The sequence below is a fragment of the Amphiprion ocellaris genome, chromosome 4 (assembly GCF_022539595.1).
Source record: "Amphiprion ocellaris isolate individual 3 ecotype Okinawa chromosome 4, ASM2253959v1, whole genome shotgun sequence".
Lineage (NCBI taxonomy): Eukaryota > Metazoa > Chordata > Actinopteri > Pomacentridae > Amphiprion > Amphiprion ocellaris.
Window position 1 is genome coordinate 34382226 of NC_072769.1, and position 22014 is coordinate 34404239.

Consider the following 22014-nt stretch of genomic DNA (forward strand, 5'->3'; position numbering starts at 1 on the left):
GACAGAAAAATATTTTTGACTTCAGCAGACAAATCAGTCCTTTGCAAACAGAAAAAATAATACCCTATTAATATTTCAGTCACAGACAACATACTTTTACACAGGTAATTGGAATGTGAGATGAACAGATTCAGCGATATATATATATATATATATATATATATATATATATATATATATATATATATATATATATATATACATATACATATATATATGTATACGTATATATATATATATATATATATATATATATATATATATATATATATATATATATATATATATATATAAATATAAAATTTATTTGTTCAACAAACAAATTTCAATTTAGGCAAATTATAGATCATTCAGGGCTACAGCTTCAGATGTACAGCCCTAATGGTGACACTAATCTAAAATAAATAAATAAAAAACTTTGAAAAAAAAAGCAAAATAAGTACTACAAACCAAAAAGACAATGCAAAAAAAAGCTGAATAAAACTGGACTTAAATATTAAAGTCGAATAATAATTGGACAATAAGTCTGATGGTAAATTTTTTTTTATGTTTTTTTTTTACCTACAATTCATATGATACCTCTTTGGATGGGTGGAAGAGTTGTGGTTGAAATAAAAAAAATCATTAGATATTTAAATAAGATTCTTTTCATATTTTATTATCAGATTTAATACAGTACATGAGATAAAGTAAAATATTCAAAGTATTAGGCACAATATAACTGACCTCAAACACCAATGTATATATGGACCTGCAATATTTTTATAGGTTAAAAAATAATAAATCAGCCTTTAACACAGTTTACCCTAAATTCCCTGAATAAAGCAGCAATGGACAATAATTCTTTATTTGTATTTGTATTTCTTCAGTTGCTGATAAAGAAATGTCAAATTTATAAATTAAAAATCAAACAAATGACTCAGAAGGGTGAATTTTTGGTGTAAGATCTGCCATCTCCATCAAAATGTGCTCTAAAAAGATATCAGAACTCTGCAGAACTTTCTCCAACGTTCAGACTCAGGAGCTAAAACAGTTTTTGAATTATTCTTTAGGAAAAACTGTACAGAGCTAAAGTCAGGACGGACATGCTGTAATTTTTCAGGAGTGTTTCCAAACTCAGATCAGTCAGAAGCTGCTGTAATTTAATCCATTATATATTTGTATACGAATATATAAATATAACCTGAAAACAGTGCAACCTATACAGAGAAAATATCACCTAATCTAACCAGTATTGACAAGCACCAGTAAATAATTTTGCTTTAATATGAAAAATAATGATTTTTACCCACACACATTGTTGAACAACATCATTGTGTTGCTATGAGGTTATTTTGCTCCACTTTGGCCTCACAGGGTTGATATCCCAGTTATTTAAATATTCCTTTCACTGACTTCACGATGTCCTGAAAGATGACTTTGAGATGTGAGCCGTCGCAGTACGGAGCGTTTTTTGTTTGTTTGCAGGCGCACAGCATCAGCGTTCGGTCTTTGTCGAGGGTGAAGCGAACAGGAGAGATGCTGGGAGCGTCAGTCCGGTGAGCTCCATCACAGAAAGGCTGCAAAATACAATTTTAAAAAAAGAAAAAAAAAGGTGAAAACACCGGTTGTGAAATAATCTTCTGATCAGTTACAGATGATTTTTTCACACCTAATGTCAGAACAGCGTTCAGTTTTAAAAGACAATTCCAGTTTATTACACCCTGCTGTATTTCCTCTTAATATATCAGGCTAACTTCTTTCAAAATGAGGAGTCACATGAACATGAAACAGGACATGAACATTGTATATTAATGAATATGCAGGAGATTAAGTCAGACAGCAGATAACAAACAATTAAAATTAATAAAGTATTTTGGAAATCTTCAGGGAGCTCACACCTTCTGCTCTGATTTATGCTGCAATACAGCATTTAATTTTTTCATTATTATGGTCATATAACTTACTACCTCGCCATAATTGTCAGCATTACTTTGTACTGATCTATTCTAGTCTTATTTTATCTACTTATTTATTTTAGGTTTGTATCATACATAGCTTTATACTTTGAGGTCCTGCGTTTCTTCTGCGGTGTCATTTATTTTTATTTTATTTTTGCTTTCCGAGCAATATCTGGCACTAGCATTTTCTTCAGGATTAATAAAGCTCTATATCATATTATCTTTTCTTTTATACAATTGCTTGTTTCCCCAAATCTCTACAACAAAGGTGAAGAATTGCAAGGGTATACTGAACATGACATATTAAATTCAGAACTGATTTGGTATATTCTGATGTGATAAACAGATACTGTAAATGTCTGATGAATTGTATTATTTTTCTCCTGCACAGTATTGTTTATGTATTAAGAAGACATTGTAGTTCTGCAGTGCCACCTTGTGGTCTGTTCCGCTTTTATTTTGTTAAGTGCGCGTTTCTTCTTCTTCTGCGGTTTTTGTGACGCCGAACTTCCTGTTTCTTTGTCTAAACAACGTTGTGCTCACGCGTCATCGGAGAAACGGTAAAAGCTGTCTAAAAACGGTAGTTATACATCACATTTATCTGTTTGAATTGTATTAAGGAAAGGTTTACATTGTGATTTACCTCATTATCCTGTATTCGTAGCTCTGAACAGCGACGTGTGTGTGTGTATATCGAGCTGGAGAGCATGCTAGCTGATGGCTAACACTTAAATTAGCGCCCTTGGAACGGCGGAATGAGGTATGAAAATGTTAGATATGCATTATTATCAGATGTGTTGCGTTTATTTGTATTGGATGTAAACATGATTTATATGTGAATTGTTTGTGATACTACAGTGAGGCGTTTTGTATTCTGTTTAATTCTGTAGTTTTCACGGTACTTATGGTACACGTGCTGGTCGAGAGTGAGAATAAATCACCACCTGTTTGAAACTCTGCGTCTTGCTGAATGAATCCAAGGGGCCGCTACAGATACTTCAGACAACAACTTTTGTCTTTTGCACCCTTCAATTGCTACATCACGAAAGGTTTGAATATACATTAATTACAGAGCATATATACTGTGTGTGTGTGTATATATATATACATATATATATATATTTATATATAAACAGGTAACCTGGTATCAGTGTTTATGTTGTCTAATATGTGCTGATATGAAAAGTTTTTGTTGTTATTGTTGTGTTTTTCTACAGAACTTAAGGCAGAAAAAGATCACAGTTTTTCCATATCAGAGCAGCTCATTACTTATGAAGCTCGTAGCACCGTCTGCAGCACATGTAGCAGAGAACCAGTCACAGCTGAGCAGACGGTGGTGTTGAGTCATTCAGTGCGTTCATTACAAGTTGCTAACTAGTTTGTAGGTTACCTTGCTGGAAAGTTAATCAAGAATGAGCCCATCATATTTTCCCTTTCCAGTGTAAGTCAAACATAACGCTGTACCTGGTAACCTCCTCCACACTCCAGATGATCACATCTGTTTGCTGTATTAACGAGGCAGCGAGTCAACCAGCCCGTCAGTATGTATATATGTCTGGATATAAAGAATATTGGCTAATATCTCAATATCCAAATTTTTTACTCCCTAAAATCGGCACTGGCCCTAAAAATCAACTTCATGACACTAATATCAATATCAGTAACATTTTTTTTTTTTTTTACTGTAGCCATTTTTAACCTTTGTGCTCAAATTTATACATGAATAGTTCAAACACACAGTTTGATACCACTGCATTTCTGAATATTACATTTTTGAAATTACCTGGTTTTAATTAGCTTTAATTCTGCACAACACACCAAACACGTCATTCTGAGAATCACAAAATGTAGCTGTCAAGAGAATCTGGTCACCACAAACGGATCATGAAGTTTCAGTTCATAGTCTCCATCCATGTTTTGTCAAACTGGTGGGAACTTAAGCAGCGGTAAATGAGCCGAGACTCTACAGGGTGGGCCAGAAAGATTTACCCAGTTTTTTCTGTACTACCCAAAAATGCCTGCAGACAAACATAAGAAACATTGAACACAGTTTCTATACTTTATTCTCTGTCACCAAAAAGATTTACATCTCAATATGGCCACCCTTTGCCTTTATCATAACCTGGAGACGACTTGGCACTGCCTGGCATGAGCGCCGCACTGTCTCTGCATCAAGTTTTGACCATGACTTCATCAGAGCTGTTTTCAAAGCGGTGACACTGCTGTGAGACACTCTTGAGACATCCCTCTCCAGGATAGACCAGATCGCAAAGTCCATTGGATTGATGTCCGGACTTGATGGAGGCCACATGTTCTTGTCCCAGAAGCCAGGAAAGTGCTGCTTGCACCAGGCCTGTGTGATATTGGATGTGTGAGCTGGTGCACCATCTTGTGTGAAGACATACTGGTTTCCAAACGCATTGGTACACCAAGGCAACACTTTTTCTTCAAGCATTTGAAGGTACACCTGGCTGTTCACTTTCACACCCTCCTGAATGAAGACCAAAGGAGACTTTGAGCCATCAGATGCAACAGCAGCCCACACCATGACTCCAGCTGGCTTCTGACGATGAAAATGAGTTCTGCAGCCTTCGGGTAGGTGCTGTGCACTATGTGCATAAACCCTGTCATTCTGGGAATTGACCACTGCCTGAACGGTGAACATCTTCTCATCAGACCAAACCATGACTTTGTCTGTGGCACCCTGAATCTCCTGCAACATCATTTACCCCCTGTCAAGCCGTTTCTTCTTAGAAGCGGCTGAAATCAGTTGTCTATGTTGCATTTTTAGTGCTTTCAATCCGAGATCCTGTTTGACGATTCTTCTCAGTGAAGTTCTTGAGATGTTCACTTCCTTTGCTGTTGCCCTCATGCTCCTGCGAGGATTCCTTTGGACTCTCTTCTTCACCCTCTCAACATTCCTTTTGGTACGGACTGAACGTTTTCTTCCAGGGATTGGCTTGCTGGTGGTATTGCCAGTCTCCTTGTACCGTTTCATGACATTGTAGACAGTCTTACGACAAACATTCACCTTTTTCATGACTTGCATTGTTGTCAGTCCAGCCTCCTTCAAGGCCACAATCTGGTCGCGCTTACCTTTTGATGCCATACTTGACAACCATTTGGAGTATACAAATGAATTCGGGTACATCAACACCTATGCCTTTTAGGAGACACTATCCAAAATTTTAGGTTTCTAGGATAAAAGGTAAGCAAACAAAATAGAAATATATGATGGGTAAATCTTTCTGGCCCACCCTGTACACCACCGACATCCTGCATCAGCTTTTGACTACAGGTGACCTCCAGCCCAGGTGTGTGTGAAACATGAGCTCTTCCACAGGTAACACGCTCACCTGTTTCTTGCTGTGACCACAAGCACACCAGGCATAGCGTTTCCCAGCAGACACCTTCACTCTGTAGGGCAGCCGGGCAGCAGGGACGGGCTGAGTGGACTGGAGACAGAACTGGACCTGGAGACAGAAACCAGAAGTTAACCCAGAACACACAGGTCAGTGGTGGACAGAACGGGAGAATAATAATGGATGTCTGAGGCTTAATCCACAGCTACCAACAACATGGAGGAGTCTGATGCCTCTGTTCCTCCACACAGCTAAATAGTAACTGTACATTTATCTTAAACATCTTTCCTGCAGGCTGTGGGCCTTGGCAAATGCAACACGATTTTTTTGTTGTTTTCTGTTTAATGCCGGTTTCTGAGCACTAATTTGGCCATGGAGACCACCACGTGAGAGAATTCGACAGACTGTTCTTGTAGATATGGGGGTTTCTGGTGACCAGTTCACGTGTAGCTCTGCTGCAGTTGAAAAGGGGCTGGCCCTGGACTGTCGAAGCAACAAATGGTCTTCTCTAACAGTTGTCTTACAGGGTCTGCCTGACCTGGGCTTGTCATGAATGTCACGAGTTTCTTCAAATCTTGTTCTTATCCTCTCCACTTGACATTTGGATACATTAAAGCTGTCTGCCACCTCAGCAGCAGACTTTGTCTTCAGGCTCTTGATGATAAGCACTTTGGTCTGTGGTTGAATCTTTGGCATGTTGTCAGAGGTCAGTGTTCATTTCACATGAGGGTCTGGTGTGCAGGGGTTCTTTTATACACACCTGGAAATGTGTCACTTACAGTATTTTTCACAGGCGAAGCTCTAATCTGTGATTGGTTGAATCATTTAAAGACAGGACAAGACTTTTGTCCTTGCAAAAACAGATGCTATGGGCTTTACCAAGATGTGAACATCAGGACATTTTTTGACGGTTTCATTTTGTACCCAGTTATTAATGTGAAAACCCTTGACATTAAAATGAACCATTTTTTGTGATAACTGATTGAATAGAAATAAAGTTATACGTAACTTGAAGTTACTATGTCTTTATGCGACAAGACTTTTGTCAGGTACTGTATAGATATAGATTCACTTCCTCCTTTGGCTCCTGTCATAGCTAAAATGTCCACTAGAGGAAGCCTTACAATGTAACATAACTATGGTTCCTAACAAGCTGTTTGTATTATTGACCTTTAGGGTCAATTTTATGTCTGTTGCTATGATTTGAATGGGAAATAATCAACATAAAATTAGTTAATGTACTTCAAATACTATTTTTTACATTTATTTAAAAATCATTAAGGATTTCCTTGAGTTGACTACAGTTGTAGTTGAAGCAAAAACGCGTTGACTTTAAGTTTGGAGCAAACTGTGTTAAAGTTCAGTGTTTTATTGACCCATCCATCCACCCTGACCTCCTCCCATTAAGTTAAGCTTAAAAAGCTAGCAAGTAGAGTGCAATTAGCGCACTGTGGATCATTTATTTCAGCCACACAGTGTGCAAATACTTTTTTATTTTTACCTTTACACTCATTCTGTTTGTTGAAGAACAAGTAAGATTTCAACCGACTAAGATTTCCTTTGGTTGAATAAAGTCCTAGAAATGTTACCAGTCTGCACCACTGGAACAGAAATCCTTCAAAACAAGACTTGCTGGTGCCTCATATTCTGAGTTGCACGATAAAATATACCTCAGACAGGTTCAGTAAATAAAAAGCACAAACAGCTTCAGGTTTGAGCAGCTTAGATTCTATTATCATTGTAATATCTGAAAGCAGCATCAGACAGAACTAACCCTGTCACTCGTGTCCTCCGCTGAACCTGCAGGTTTGCTATCAGTGCTAAAGGTGAATGAATGAAGGTGTGCCAGCTTTTTGTTTGCACAGAAAATAACAGAAAGAGCTGCTCTGTTCTCAGCATGACTCAGCATTTAGAAATTAAGATTTACTGCGCATCAGCAAAGGCTGCACAAACACACAACAGCACCTCAATGACAGAGTAGAAACACGGAGCTGCAGACAGACAGACAGATAGCCGGACACAGATGGACGGACTCACTGCGGAAGAGGAGACCGGCAGCAGCGCAGGTCGTCCCAAAGTCTGTGCGCATCTTCTCTGCGCTGCGCCAATAATCCGGACCGCTGCTGCTGCGTTCATTGTGGCGCAAAGTTTACACGGACCGAGTCTTGGTGTTTTCTTCGTCCTCCGGTGGAAACACGTACAGCTGCTGCTCTAAACTTCCAGGAAAAGTTCAAACATGGCTGAAGGAGCCGCTGATTGGCGGTCAGAGCTCACCGTGTAGAGGCTCTGCGCTCCTCCTCCCAATAGCATGTGTCTGCAGAGCCGGAGGCTGCACGGAGAGGGCTGTTTGTTTTATAACGGTTTATTCGTTTAATGTTATAAACATTTGTACTTATACATGTCAGGGAGTCATAGAGCTAATTTACCTTTGCGTGTTGGTGTATTTAACTTTTATTTTCATTTAATGTTATTGTATAAAATAAATATATATCTACCTCCATAGTTGTCATATGTATTGGGTCCGTGTTTTGGCACGGGCCATATTTTGGCAATTGGCTTTTCCGTTCTGCAACGGGTATTGAAGAACGAAAAACGAGTGGTTATGTGATTTTTTGTTTTAAAATACAAAAAACCAAAAATTAAATACAAGGCGTTTTCCTTTTTATGATCAAAAAGGGATATACAAAATTCTAAAAATGTTTTGATTTTCATTTTATATTTAGAATAACAAAAAATAAAATCAGTAAGAGACAGAAATGTAAAAAAGGTCCGTTTTTTCATTTTCTGAGACCGGAAGTGGTCATCAGCAAGTGTGGAGCCAAACGACAACAAGATTCTCAGAGGGCGGAGCCAGAGAGCAGTGATTGGTCAGACCATAGATAATATATAGAAGACAGCGCTAGCGTATCTAGTCTATGTATATCTATGGTCGGGACGTCTGGTAGCATCTCTGGCTGCTGTTGACCTTGTTTTTGGAGTAAAACATGGTAAGAAGATAAATACTTCTAACCAGTAGTGTTGTTTTGTTGTACGTTAAGTCAGCGACTTGTGAAGAGTTGTGTTTTGTCGTGTTTGAGCAGTTGGTCCGGACGCGTTAGCGAGCAAAGCGGCTAAGTTAGCTAGCGGGCTAATTAACACAGGTGGCTAACTTACCGCTGAACACCTGTGTTAGTTGCTGCCACAGCTGTCCGTCATTATTATAATGAACTTCTCAACCTGTATTTCTCTGCTGTGTGCTTTAGCTTTTAAAAAAGTAATTTTACTTTAAGGTTAATTGAAACCCGTTCAGCTGCACTGAAGTTTAACATTCAGCTGCTTTGAATTAAACCGCTTAACTTAACATTGCGCATCATTACCTCTCTGAATCTCCGTAATTTCGTTAAATTCCTTCTCTCTTCCACTGCTCAAGTTCAATCAAGTATATAAAGTGACATTAATAGTGAATAAACTAACAACCAGCCATTGTATTTATTTATTATTGCATGTATTTGTAGTAAAACATGAGTTGAAACATCCCACTTTTGGATCTAGAACTGCACAAGCCGTTCATTTTCAGTCACCTGACGAGTTAAACTCCCCTTTTTATGTGAGGTTGAAGCAGAAAGTCTGAGTTAACAAAGAAAGTTGTTATAATTTGCGATACCTGTTATCTCTGACTGAGGCTTTAGTTTTTGTTGAGCCGATTTACACGTAGAAACTTTGTTCAGGAAAATTTCTCAGTAGCTCAGAGGACAGGCTGCTTTTTACACAACCTTGTAAGAGAATGTCTGTCAAGGCTTTCAGCAGAATTTAGAAACGCAACGCTTCCTAAACAGATATTTTGAGGCTGTGAGGTTGAACGTTTGAGAGTCTAGTGGTGTGTTTGTATGTGGTCTTTGTGTTTCTAGGTGGAAGCTGAATTAGTGAGGATGACTCCTGCTCCTGTCATCTCTAAGCTCCTCACACATCTTTACCTGCACATGAGGAAAATCACTCCTGTAGAATGCAGGTATGTTTGTCATTATTATAAAAAGATGTTGCCTGGTGACCTGTCAGAAACCCATCATACAGAGTCAGCCAGAATAATGTTTACACACATCAAAAAAAGAAAAACTTGCATAAATATTTTAGTACCAAATTTATTCAGACATCACAAGATTAATAAAAGTTATCTTTGGCCTCTACAATTACAAGAGGTGCTCAAAGTGGTGGCCACTGGCTTCCAGACATTCCTGTTGTGTTGTAGACGTCACTTGTTGATGCTCCATTCATGAGGGTAGCGCCATCTGTTGGGAAAACATCGTACAACAGGACACAGAGTTATCGTGATTTGATCAAACTTTGAAAGAGATATATATATATATATATATATATATATATATATATATATATATATATATATATATATATATATATATATATATAAAGTAATTATACAAATTAAATATTTATAAAAGTTTTTCTTTTCCTGATGTGTGTGTACATTACTTTGGCTGACTCTGACTCTGTGAACTTAATGAGAACAAAACTGTCATTTAATTGTTGCTCTGAAAGCTTCTTTAGTGAAAACCAGCTGGTGTTCTGCTTTGAAACAAACTGCTGTTAAGGTCTGTGTTTTTAGGTTTAACCCCACAGTTTCTGAATGAACTGATAATTTGTTTTTTTTTCTCCTGATCAGTGTGGACGTTCTAATTGATGGTAACATTTACTGATCATATAATCTGCATGACAATATAACAGTATGACATTCTGACCACCTGACTAATACTGTGTTGGTCCCTTTATGCTGCTAAAACTCCTCTGACCCAGTGGTTCATCAGAACCTCTGGAGATGTCCGGTGGATTCTGTGGGTTGCAGGGTGGGTCCTACCTAGACCAGGCTGATCCTGGACCATCCCACAGATGCTCAATCAGATCTGGATGTGGGGAGTGTGGAACCCAGGTGAACAGCTTAGCTCTGTCGTGTTCCTCAGACCACTCCTGAGTAGTTTTATTTTGTCCTGCTGAGGGTGGCAGCTGGCATCAAGGACTGCTGTTGCCATGGAGACTAGGGGGTTGTTTGTCCTGCAGTGTTTAGGTGGTGGTACATGTCAAACATCCACATGAATGTCAAGGTTTCCCAGCAGAACGTTGCATTAGAACAAGATGATGGATGTTGTTCTCTTCAGCTGTCAGTGGTCAGAATGTTGTGGCTGATCAGTGGATCTGTCTGCCTTTACTCTGACATCCAGAGTTATACAAAAGTGTAGTATGTGTGCAGTGCAGAAGAGATTTACTTTATTGTATGCAGTTTTAGTGGTTCCATCAGAGAAAATCATATCCATATACAGATTTTTACTAATTCCAGGGCTGGTTCAGTAAAGATTATAATAATAACTACATCAGATAATTCTTTGTCACAGTTGGAATTTTGCAGACTGAGAGATGGTTGGGAAGGTTTGCAGTTCTTGTTTTAGCAAAATATGTTATAATGGAAGATCTTTATTGTCATTGTACATGAAATTATCTGCAAACCAGCAAAGTGCATCAGTCTGAGGTATCTAAAAATAAATAGGTAAAGAAAAATGCTTCTAAAGCCAATAATAAACAGAATATTTTTAGGAAATATTCTAAAAAGGAAAGAAAAGCTCCATTCTCGCTCCTCTCAGGACCAACTGTCATTAAAATTGACTTTAAATTTAGCTTCAACACGAGATAAAAACATTTACTTTCATTACTGATGTCAAGTTTTAATAAAGTTCATGCTACTTTTATAAAATGATGAAAGTGAGTAAATTGTATTTCTGTGATCTGTGTTTGATTTCTGTCTTTTCTCCTGTCATCCAGATGTTCAGAGGGAGATGATGCCACATCTGGTCCAGCCGATCGAAGGTCTTGAAGTTCTCTGACTGGCCTCGACTGAAGATGGTCGTCTCACTGGATTTAAGGTTCAGATGCTCAGTAACAAACTCCACCAATGTGCCAACAGGGAAGCTTTAGGTTTATTAAATGTTGCTATGAAGGTATCACTGTTTTTCTTTGTGAGTGCAATGTGCTCCAACTGAAAGTTGAATTAGAAGTTAGAAGTAAATCCTTCCAACTGAAAGGATTTAGTTGCATTAATAACATCATAACATTCTAATTTTTATTCCAGTCTTGGCTGGAAATAGAATCTCTGTATTGATTCAGGTAAAAACTGAACTTCACAGCATGTTGGAGCAAAACAACCAGATGAAAACTGTGATGGTGTTGGATTATCAGACCGTAATGTTGCAGCTCAAAGCAGCTTTTCTAGCTCAGTTCATTCTGACATTCAGCTATGAATCAACACAGCAGATGGTGATCCATGCTGTGGAAGTCTCACATCTCCTGATTTAATGCAGCTGCTTTGCAATTTTTACACTGTTTATTCACCAACACTTTATTTAATAAAAGTCCCATCTAGTTTTCATGAGGAATGTGATATTTTAATTTCTCTGTGAATAACTGCAGTCTAATGTAACAGCTGGAGTTGTAACATCTGTCCTTCTATCTCAGAGAGGACCTGCTTCTTGGTATAATTCCCAGCTGCAGACTTTAAAGGAGGCGTCCCGAAAGCTGGAAAGGAAGTGGTATTCAACTAATTTGGAGGAAGTTTTTGTAGTTTGGAAAAATAGTCTAGTAATTTATAAAAAAGCTCTTCGTAATGCCAGGACAACATATTATTCATCTTTAATAGAGGAAAACAAGAACAACCCCAGGTTTCTCTTCAGCACTGTAGCCAGGCTGACAAAGAGTTGGAGCTCTGTTGAACCTTGTAATACATAAATGTGTTAAATAAATACATCATTAAATAATTGTCATTAAATAAAATTGGAATTAAATGTCATTAATTAAAATTGGAATTAAATACATAAATGTGTTATTAAATAAATACATCATTAAATAATTGTCATTAATTAAATTGGAATTAAATGTCATTAATTAAAATTGGAATTAAATACACAAGTGTGTTATTAAATATGGCATTATATTCATTAAAATACCAATTCATTTAAAATAAAAAACATATATTATTATTTCACTAATTCATTATTTCATGGTCCTTTGTTGCAGTGGATCATGAATTTATTTTATGTCAACCTCGCCCGTCAAAGTCGGTGGGCGGATCCTAACACCTGATTGGTTACCCTGCACATCAAGTCAAGGCAAATCGATTCCAGGTAATGGATTGATGCAGAGCTTGTGAACACATTCCGATACACTGGGTGGCGCTGTTCACCTCTACGTTGATTTGGATACTCTATTAAACAAAACTTTATTGGCAACCGCTAAAGACTCGGTCCTCTACCCCAAATGTTGATACAGCGCGGTGCAAGACAGAATTTCGTTTAGCACCTACTCGGCTCTGTACGGCTCGCCACGGCTCGCCACTACTGTACTGGACTCGGCTTGTCTCGGTTTAGTTGTTTTTCCATCACATTGAGTACCACCTCATCGTGGGTGGAGTCGTCATAGCACGGCGGCCCGAAAGTCCCTTACCGTCATTTGTGTGCGACACAAACGCAACACAACAATGGACGTGGAGGCGATGGTTCACCTGCTGCTCGGTCTGTGGCTTTCTGTCAGATTCAAAGTAATAGAAGAGTCGGAGAAAGCTGAGAGCGGCGAGTCGAAACACTCATGAGACACACAGGAGAGTTTGGGAGGCGATGCAGCAGTATCAAACCGAAGACAAGAAGATATGAACTATGATATGAGGGTAAGCTAATGCTAGTTCGCTAGCTATCGTGTATCAGTCCTGTGAACGACCCTGTAATGGCTGCAGTTCATCGCTATTAGGTGTTAAAATATGTATGCTGTGTATGTGTTACAGATATTAAAATATGTATGCTGTGTATGTGTTTCAGATATTAAAATATGTATGCTGTGTATGTGTTTCAGATATTAAAATATGTATGCTGTGTATGTGTTTCAGATGCTCTCTTATGAGACTTCATGGGATTTACCTGAAGCAGCAGCACATGAGCCTGCAGTGGCACAAGGTGTAGAGGAGGAGGGCAGAGATGTACAGGATGCAGTACGTGTCATGCAAAAGTTAAGTTATTGTTCTTGTTATACTTCTGTTTTTCAGTCCACGGACCGCTATTGTTTTTTTGAATGCAATTCTGACAATAATCTTTTGTACCTTTTGCAGATGTGTCTATGCTATTGTTTGTTTTATTTGTGAAGATTCGCAAGATTAAATGAGAAATTAAATGCCAAAACATTAAAACCGCTGTTTTAAGAATATTCCAGTTTGATAAATCAGTATTGCTTTGGTGTAATTCAGTCAACGGAATTATGAACCATAAAGGAGTTTGTGTTAAAACATGTTAAATCCCATTAAACACAAATACATTAGGGAATACAGAATTGTTTGGTTCAGACTGTTGACTCTTTTCCTACCAGTGTCAAAACTATTTAAAATGTGCAAAGTACAAACTGTGGTGGGCCTCTCCTACAGTGGAGGGCTAAAAGTAAAACTACATACAACTACAGGTGCTGGGGTCCGTTTCACGAAGCAGGTTCAACAAACTCTGAGTTTAACCCTGAACTCTGAGTTGATCTACTCTGAGATAGAAAACTCTGAGTTTTCAGTTTCACAATGGCTGATTTGAGTTGGTTTAATCAGCTCGGGAGTAGTTTCGCCCGGAGTCAAGCGTGTGCACCACAACTCTGAAAAGCCAGTATCAATGGAGCACGAGTCACCATGGCAACGGGGAAGCGGAGGACGACGCCGTTTGAACTGGAAATCTTAATGCGCTTATATAGCGAGTTTGAACATGTTTTTAGAAAGAAGTGCAACACTACTGCAGCTGCAAAAGAGAGGGAGACGGCATGGGAGAACATTGCTGCCCGGGTCAATGCATAAGTTTAAATCACAATAATATTACAGGGGAAAACTGTTTGAATGGTAGCCTATTAAGTTATTTCATTTAGGTGCAATCCCGCGGGGGAGAAGCGCATGTGGCAGGAGCTTAAGATGAAATATAAAAACACTTTTAAAATAGGTAAGACGTCAGCATAATCTAATGGAGCTACCTCATTTTGATCAGGTGGCTGTTTGACTGTGCAGTGGTTTTATCCCACACAGAGCCTAAATGTCTGCATGCGTATCATATTCTGTTAAATAATTAAGCCTATTTAAACTAACAAAGACTTCTACTCAGCCAACGTGTGTATATATATATATATGTGTGTGTGTGTGTATATAAATGTATACATATATATAGAGAGAGATAGATATATAGATATTTTTTTTGAGCATGTTCATACAAATATTTATTTCTCTTTTGTGTCTTTTTTTCTTTCAGCCCAACAGATTCTGATGGTGCTATCTGCCTGGTGGAGCCCTTCATGCCACAACAGACCTTGTAACTGTAAGTAGGCAATACTCCAAAGATTTTGCCAAATGGGCAATTAAGGAGGTGATGGAGATCAGGAGGCGGGCGGAGAGAGCCATGAACAGGGACAAGGGAGGCTTCATGCTCTCCCACACCTGGGACACCATACTCCAGAGGAAATAGGACGGCGGGGGATGCGGCATGCTTGGTGGGATGGTCGGTCCGTTGGGCTCACCACGACATGCCATTACGGCATGGGCGTGGTTGGCCCGGCGCATCTGGCGACTACTGGGCCAAAAATGCCGGCGGTCAAAATCTGCCGGCTGACACGTCATGCTGTCAGTGAGACGCTTCTGAGGAAGGTCAGAGTGTTTGCCGAAACTGTCAAGCAGGTAAATAACATCTATCCATTCACCTAATGTCTGAACAATAGAATCAGAAACTAAAGTATCAACAAGAAGACATGATGAACGTTTTTGAGCGAGAACAGTTTATGTCCAGGGTGAGTGGGGTCTCTGATGATGTTTTCTGCAGTCCGTACTATAGGCTGTAGTCTGATTCTGTCCTGCTGTGTGGCTGATCCAGAGGTGCACAGGACAGATTGGATGACTGCAGTGTAGAACTGGATCAACAGCTCCTGTGGCTCCTCCATGTCTCCTCAGCTGTCATAGGAAATACATCTTCTGATGAGCTTTTTTCAGGATGGAGTAGATGTTCGTCTCCCACTCCACGTCCTGAGAGATTGTAGTCCCCAAGAGCTTGAAGGACTCCACAGCTGTGATGTGATGTGTTTAGCCACCTGTCCACTGATTTTCAATCATGATCATGTCTTTGATACTTTTACTTTAATAAATTTTTGGTACTCTTTACTTTAACTGAAGCACAAACAGTACCTCCTCCACCACAACTAAAAACAACATGGTGTGAACTTCATTTCATCCTGTGCACATTTTGGAGTTGCTAAGAACAGCTGTGTTTTCTTATTTCTATGTATACTTTCATCCAGTCATTCAGTTTCACAATTACCTAGTGACTATAAGAAGAATGGTTGCAATACTACACTACACCAGAACGTAAATTAATTGGAGTGACTTACTTGTAAAGTCATGTGTTCTGTTCATGTGTCACTGCAGGTACATGTAGCTTTCATCAGGCATTCCTGAGCTGGCATGCTGCACAGTTTGCATTTACACCTGCCTGAATTCTTGGTCATTGGTCTCGCTGTTCTGATCATGCTAGGGTGACCCCACACACCCGTCCCACAACCTCTTCAGCCTGCTGCCATCAGGGAGGAGACTGAAGAATCTGAGGACCAGGACCAGCCGACTGAGCAACAGCTTCATCCACCAGGCTGTCAGGAAGCTGAACTCTCTGCCCTCTCTGCCCTCTCTACCACCCCATTCCCCCACATACACAAACTCTGGTCAATAACCTCTGATCTGCACTGAAATAGCACATTCAACCGTCAAGCGTATTTGCATTTCTTGGACTGTTACTTATTTGCACTATTCTGAGTATTCTGCACTAAATCCCTCACTTTATCTCATGGTCATGTATACATTTCACTCAGTTCTGCTTTTCTTATTTCTTAGTTGTTGCTTGGCTCTAATTTTGCTTCCTTGGTTCTTTTTTGCCCTTTAATATCTTATTTTCTAAGTGTTTATTTAATGTCTACTGTTGCATGAAGAGAGAGTAACGAAATTTCGATTCTTGGTATGTCATGTACATATTGAAGAATTGACAATAAAGCTGACTTTGACTTTGCTGGCATTTACACCTGCAATAATTATAACAATAATGCGAAAATCAACCATGCTCTCTGTTTACCGTGTCTGACCAGTGATAAGAAGTTGCTGTGACGTGCTGGAGGTTGATGTTGACAGTGTCGGTGTCTGAGCTGGTACTGGTGTCGAGCTGGTGCTGGAGAGGAGCCGCTGCTGGTGCTGGAGAGCTGGGGGCTCCATGACGGACAACTGACTTCCCCTCTCGACGTCCTTTAGTTTGCCCCTAGTTATGCTGCTATAGGCCTAGGCTTCTGGGGGACCTCTCTTGATGTACTGAGCCCTTCTCTAACTACCTATGTATTTACTATATGTACCATTACTACATTACACTCACTCTGTTTCTCCCTGTGTCCTTTCTCTGAGTGTCCCTGGTCCCAGAGCTGGATGCTTCAGATCTGTGGTTGTTCTCCCACCAACTGGCCTAATCTCCATCATGTCCACTGTGGGATGCTGCTGCTGACCTTCCTCCAGCCCACTGCTTCCAGCTGCCCATTTCCACCAATCTACTCTGCATTGCCCTCACTATACTTGATTTGCTCATCTACATATTTTTGAATTTACCACCAGCTATATATGTAGTATATTTAATGCCAGAGCCATACACCATAGCAGTAAACTATAATCAGTTTCCATGTTAGTTGTACTTTGCATGTATCATCTGTCTTATCATGCATATATCAAATTGTGTGTTTTATGGTCCTTGTCATCCCCCCCACCTCCCCACCTCTCTACCTCTACCCCTCTACCTCTATCCCTCTACCTCCACCTCTACCCTTCTACCTCTACTCCTTTACCTCCACCTCTCTACCTCTCTACCCCTCTATCTCTACCCTTCTATCTCTACCTCTCTACCTCTACCTCTCTACCTCTACCTCCCTATCTCTACCCCTCTATCTCTACCTCTATCCCTCTATCTCTACCTCTACTCCTCTATCTCTACCCTTCTATCTCTACCTCTACCTCTCTACCTCTCTACCTCTACCCCTCTACCTCTACCCCTCTATCTCTCTACCTCTACCTCTCTATCTCTACCCCTCTATCTCTACCTCTCTATCTCTATCTCTCTACCCCTCTATCTCTACCCCTCTACCTCTACCCCTCTACCTCTACCCCTCTACCTCTACCTCTACCTCTTCTGTCCCTCTCAACCCGCCCGGCCAGCAGACAGATGGGTCCCCCCACATTAGAGCCGGGTTCTGCTCGAGGTTTTTTTCCCTGTTAAAAGGGTGTTTTCCTTGCCACTGTCACCTTTTGGAGGAGGAATTTAGTCTCACAATCACAGACAATAGATATTATCTGAAAGTTGGGTTATTGTTTATCAGCACAATTCAAAAAGATTCATGTTGGATATATTCCAGTTAAGACTCTAGAATACCAGGATTTATGTAAATTTACCTCAATATGAATGTTCAGGTTAAGATTGTGCAGTGATTTTTATTATGTAAGTTTAGCTGATTAAAGTTTATGAGTGCACTACAATATTATTTATTATTTAAGTTTACATCATTATAATATTTAAGGTCAGACCCTACAGTATTGAGATTAAGAAATCAACTATTCTATAAAATGTAAATACACTGAACTCATTTGGATATATTTAAGTGAGACTCTACAATATTATTTGACACAAATCTATCTAAATCAAAATTTTGATAATTTTTACTCCAAACATTTACTGGACTGATTTAAATATTAAAATCACTCCTTTCTAATCCTCTGCTGTACGTTCAAACCTGAGGCCTTAAATAGAAACACACAAGTATCTGATTGAAGGAATTTCTGCAGAGTCCTGGTTCCAGAACATGATGATAGAATTATAGACAAACTTTAACAAAAGCTGCCTGTGAGTTTACAGGTTTTTATGTTAGATTTCTTCAGTAATTATCAGCAAAAATCAAGTGTTCATTTGATGAACTTCATTTCCTGAAACATCCAGAATTGGAGCTCATATCTTTGGCAGCTGTAAAGTTTCTGCTTCTTCAAAGTTCACAACACAATGAATTAATTCCTAAAACACTCTCAATGCTGGAGAACGTTTGATGCTGAAGCAGTGACCAGTTTTTCTGTTTCTTCTCTGGAGATGCACAAGGAGGGACGTCTGCAGAGACTGAGAAAGAGTCTCACCACATCCTGACATGAGGAAAAAGACTTTATTGAAGACTACAATGAGAAGAACTATCAGCAGACGACTTGGATTCAAGGTGAGCTCTGAACATTTGATCTGGAACAGGAATTCAATCACGGCAGCATGAGCTTCATTTCAATCTGTAGCTGCTGAATTCATGGATGAATCATTTGGCACTAGAGAGGAAAATCGTCAAACATCCACGTCAGCTGATGGAAGTATTTTCTCTAATTTTTAATAATGTTATTTTAAAAATTTTGTTTAATTTCATACTTACATGTTTTGTATCGTGTTTGTCTAATTCAATATTTTGTCTGTTTAATATCATTTAAATGTATTTAATGTTTCATTTTATTAACCAGACAAAATATTGAATTAGATAAACACGATACAATACATGTAAGTATGAAATTAAACAAAATTTTTAAAATAACATTATTAAAAATTACAGAGAAAATACTTCAGATAATTACACAATTAAAAAATACCACTTTTTAAACCAGGGTTATATTAAACATTAAAAAAACACTTTTTAAACCACAGTTATATTAAACATTTAAAAAATAACATTTTTAAACCAGAGTTGTATTAAACATTTAAAAAATAGCACATTTTAAAAAATAATTATATTAAAAGCTTTAATATCTGAGCAAGTAGCTCAGGGGTAAGAAGAAAGACTACCAAGCGGAAGGTCACAGGTTCAAGACCCATCACTGGCCTTTTTCTTTGTCTTTGTCAAAATTTTGATAAAATTTAAGAACAGTGTGGTCTTGAATCAGCAGTTCCATAGGCAAACCCTTAACTCACTGAGCTACAGATCAGCGACATTGAAGTAAATTCGTCGTCCCTTTGGCATCGTAGTTTCTGAAGTGACCACATGGGCGGAGCCAAGGCGGAGTCTGGGTGGAGTCAGGGCGGAGAGTAGGCGGGGAGGTGGGTGGCGGCCTCCCCCCTCTACTCCCCCACCTCCCCCCACCACACCTTCCCCCGCCCGACCAGTTCCTCAAGTCTCCACGAGTTCTTCAAGTCTCCATGGGTTTTACCGAATTTCTTGAGTTTCCACGAGATCGGAGGCAGAACAAGTTGTCATGAAGAGGTGTTGAAGTCGGCCAGGATGGACTGACTTTTTAGAGCAACTAGAAGGAAGACCACTAGAAGAGCAGGTCTTTAACCACCATCCATAAAATCCATGGAGTCAGTTCCAGAGAAATGAAGGGAGGTCAACTTTTATCAACCTCCATCCAGATGTTCAACTTGATATCTTTACTTGGAGATTTTTAGCACCACAAATCTTTAGTATCACACTTTATTATCATTTATTAGGACTTTCATGGAATCCACCAGCAGATTGAATTTTTGTTGACAAACTTTATTCTTGTCGTGGGACTGCAGTATTTAAAACTGTTCCTTCTATTTCACCTCATGTTTATTAGTTTTAGTGGAGAAAGTTATTTTAATTGTCAGTGTCTCAAAAACTAAATAATAAATTGGATTAGTCAAGAGGTTGAAATTTTTTACTTTATCATATTTTACATATGACAAAAAAATATAAAAATTAAGCGCCTTGAGACAATTTGACCTGTAATTGGCGTTATATAAATAAAGTTGAATTAAAATTGTATGTATCTTGTAATGTTGGAGTAATTTAACCATATATGTTGGAAAACACATTTTCTTTGTCCATTAATCTGTTGATTGCTTTCTGCACTAATTCATTTCTTGTTTTGGTTTATAAAATGTCAAGCCCAAATATATTCAGTTTACTGTCATAAAAACCAAAAAGATTTACATTCATGATGCAGGAATCAGACAGTTTTTCACTTTTTATCTTAGTTTAGTCAGAAAGATAGTTGATAAGTGTGAATTGTTGCAGCTTGTGAGCCGTAAAATGTTTTAATCTTTGGGGCCAAGTGTCAAAAAACATTTAGAAACCAACATCAACAAAAACTCAACAAAGATTTGAACATCATTAAAGGGAAATCCAACTTTTGCATGACAATGTCTAATTAAAGGACATTTATTTCCAACATAAAAGTGTGATATTCATCCTCTGGAGCTTTCTCTTCACATCGTCTTCCACCTGGACTGCTTTGGTCGGGAGCATGTGCAACAAACATTTGAAAAACTGCACTTTAACATCAATGAATGACACTGAAGTTTAATCTCTACATAAATGAGACTGAGTCTGGATGTGCTGCTCTGTCATTAACTCCCAAGTTCAGGGAAAGTTCAAACAAAAGAGGACAGTTCAGATAAGACTTGAGAATGAGCTTATTTTAAACAAACATCTCAGACTTTTTGAGCTTCAGCACCTTTAGCAAAGTATTTTAACAACAAGCAACTCAAGAGATCCACAAGTTGGAGAGAGTTAGTGAGTGAGCAGACTAACTTGCTCTGCATGGTATTTCAAAACACAGTGACATCTACTGGACTTTTTTTGTATAATGTACCTTAGAGTGGTACCTAATGAGGGGAAGAGATGGCTGAAACAGGTGGACTTAAGTAAAACATATTTTTCAATAAGATTTAGTGTTGAAAAATGACATTTTTCGACATAGTATACTATGGCGTTTTTTTGCGCCAAAATTCAAGTTGATTTTTTTTCAAAGAAAACCTTTCTGGAGTGTTTTTCATGGCCTCCTTTACATTATTTCATCATATGGCACGTTTTTACAACATGTTGAAAAATCGCATTTTTTTTGACATAGTATACTATGGTGTTTTTTTTTTTTACGCCAAAATTCATGATGTTTTTTTTTTTTTCAAAGAAAACCTTTCTGGAGTGTTTTTCACAGCCTGCTTTACATTATTTCATCATATGGCACGTTTTTACAACATGTTGAAAAATTGCATTTTTTTTTTTCAACATAGTATACTATGGCATTTTTTTTGCACCAAAATTCATGATGATTTTTTTTCAAAGAAAACCTAAATGACAGAGTAAATGACAGAAATCCACAACTGTAACTTTATTACAGGACTCGGTTATTAAATTTCAAAACAATCCATGTGACTAAAAACTCAACAGCTTTACAAACTCTAAGATTAAACTCTCCACAAGGATCCAAAATAAGTTGGACTTCTGCATGAGAGCTTTAATAATTCTTCATCTACTTCCTGAAAAGTCTGGTCAATAAAAAAGACAAAAACTAATATTTTCAGCTGAATTAAAGACAGACTTTGTGATTTTTCTGCTCACATGCTGTGTTGCTGTAAACTTCCTCTTTCAAATAAATACCTGCCTAACCCCCTGGAAACCAGCGTTTGTCCTGTTTTTGTGTTGCTCCTCGGTGACCCTAGACAGCCGGGTCCTAATGTTTTTTGAGCAACACACCACACTATGACATTTTTACAATGATGGTTCTACTATGGAACCAGTTTGACATGTTCAGGCGTTCTTTGTGTGAAAACTCAGAGATTTCAGGTATCAGAAGGTGGTTTTCAACTTCCTTTGTTAACTTTCTGCTTCAACTTTAAATT

At 38.5% G+C, this 22014-nt stretch overlaps 1 protein-coding gene and 1 long non-coding RNA gene across 8 annotated transcripts; one reads left to right on the plus strand and one right to left on the minus strand.

Annotated features, from left to right (window-relative positions):
- Positions 1-637: 637 nt before the first annotated feature.
- LOC111575060 (CDGSH iron-sulfur domain-containing protein 3, mitochondrial-like) lies at positions 638-7557 on the minus strand. Its single transcript, XM_023279968.3, has 3 exons — positions 7340-7557; positions 5297-5413; positions 638-1559 (listed from the first exon to the last, which is right to left on the minus strand). Exons 1-3 carry the CDS (start codon positions 7436-7438, stop codon positions 1371-1373), a joined length of 405 nt encoding a protein of 134 aa, XP_023135736.1. The 5' UTR covers positions 7439-7557; the 3' UTR covers positions 638-1370.
- LOC118470963 (uncharacterized) lies at positions 2425-20288 on the plus strand. 7 transcript variants are annotated; one of them, XR_008601537.1, is made up of 9 exons: positions 2468-2520; positions 2605-2700; positions 2831-2989; positions 5284-5451; positions 9190-9290; positions 10140-10223; positions 11108-13001; positions 13218-18610; positions 19396-20288. It is a non-coding gene; the product is annotated as an uncharacterized LOC118470963 (long non-coding RNA). The 7 variants fall into 7 exon arrangements; XR_008601539.1 differs by lacking the exon at positions 10140-10223 and having other exon boundaries at positions 13218-15017; positions 15160-18610; XR_008601536.1 differs by lacking the exon at positions 10140-10223 and having other exon boundaries at positions 13218-13319; positions 14596-18610.
- The last annotated feature ends 1726 nt before the right edge of the window (positions 20289-22014 follow it).

Coding starts and splice junctions, on each gene's coding strand:
- LOC111575060 (XM_023279968.3), bottom strand. CDS start 7,438: ATGAACGCAGCAGCAGCGGTCCGGATTATTGGCGCAGCGCAGAGAAGA. Junction 5,414..7,339: donor TGCCGGTCTCCTCTTCCGCA/GTGAGTCCGTCC, acceptor TTCTGTCTCCAG/GTCCAGTTCTGTCTCCAGTC. Junction 1,560..5,296: donor GTGGTCACAGCAAGAAACAG/GTGAGCGTGTTA, acceptor TGTATTTTGCAG/CCTTTCTGTGATGGAGCTCA.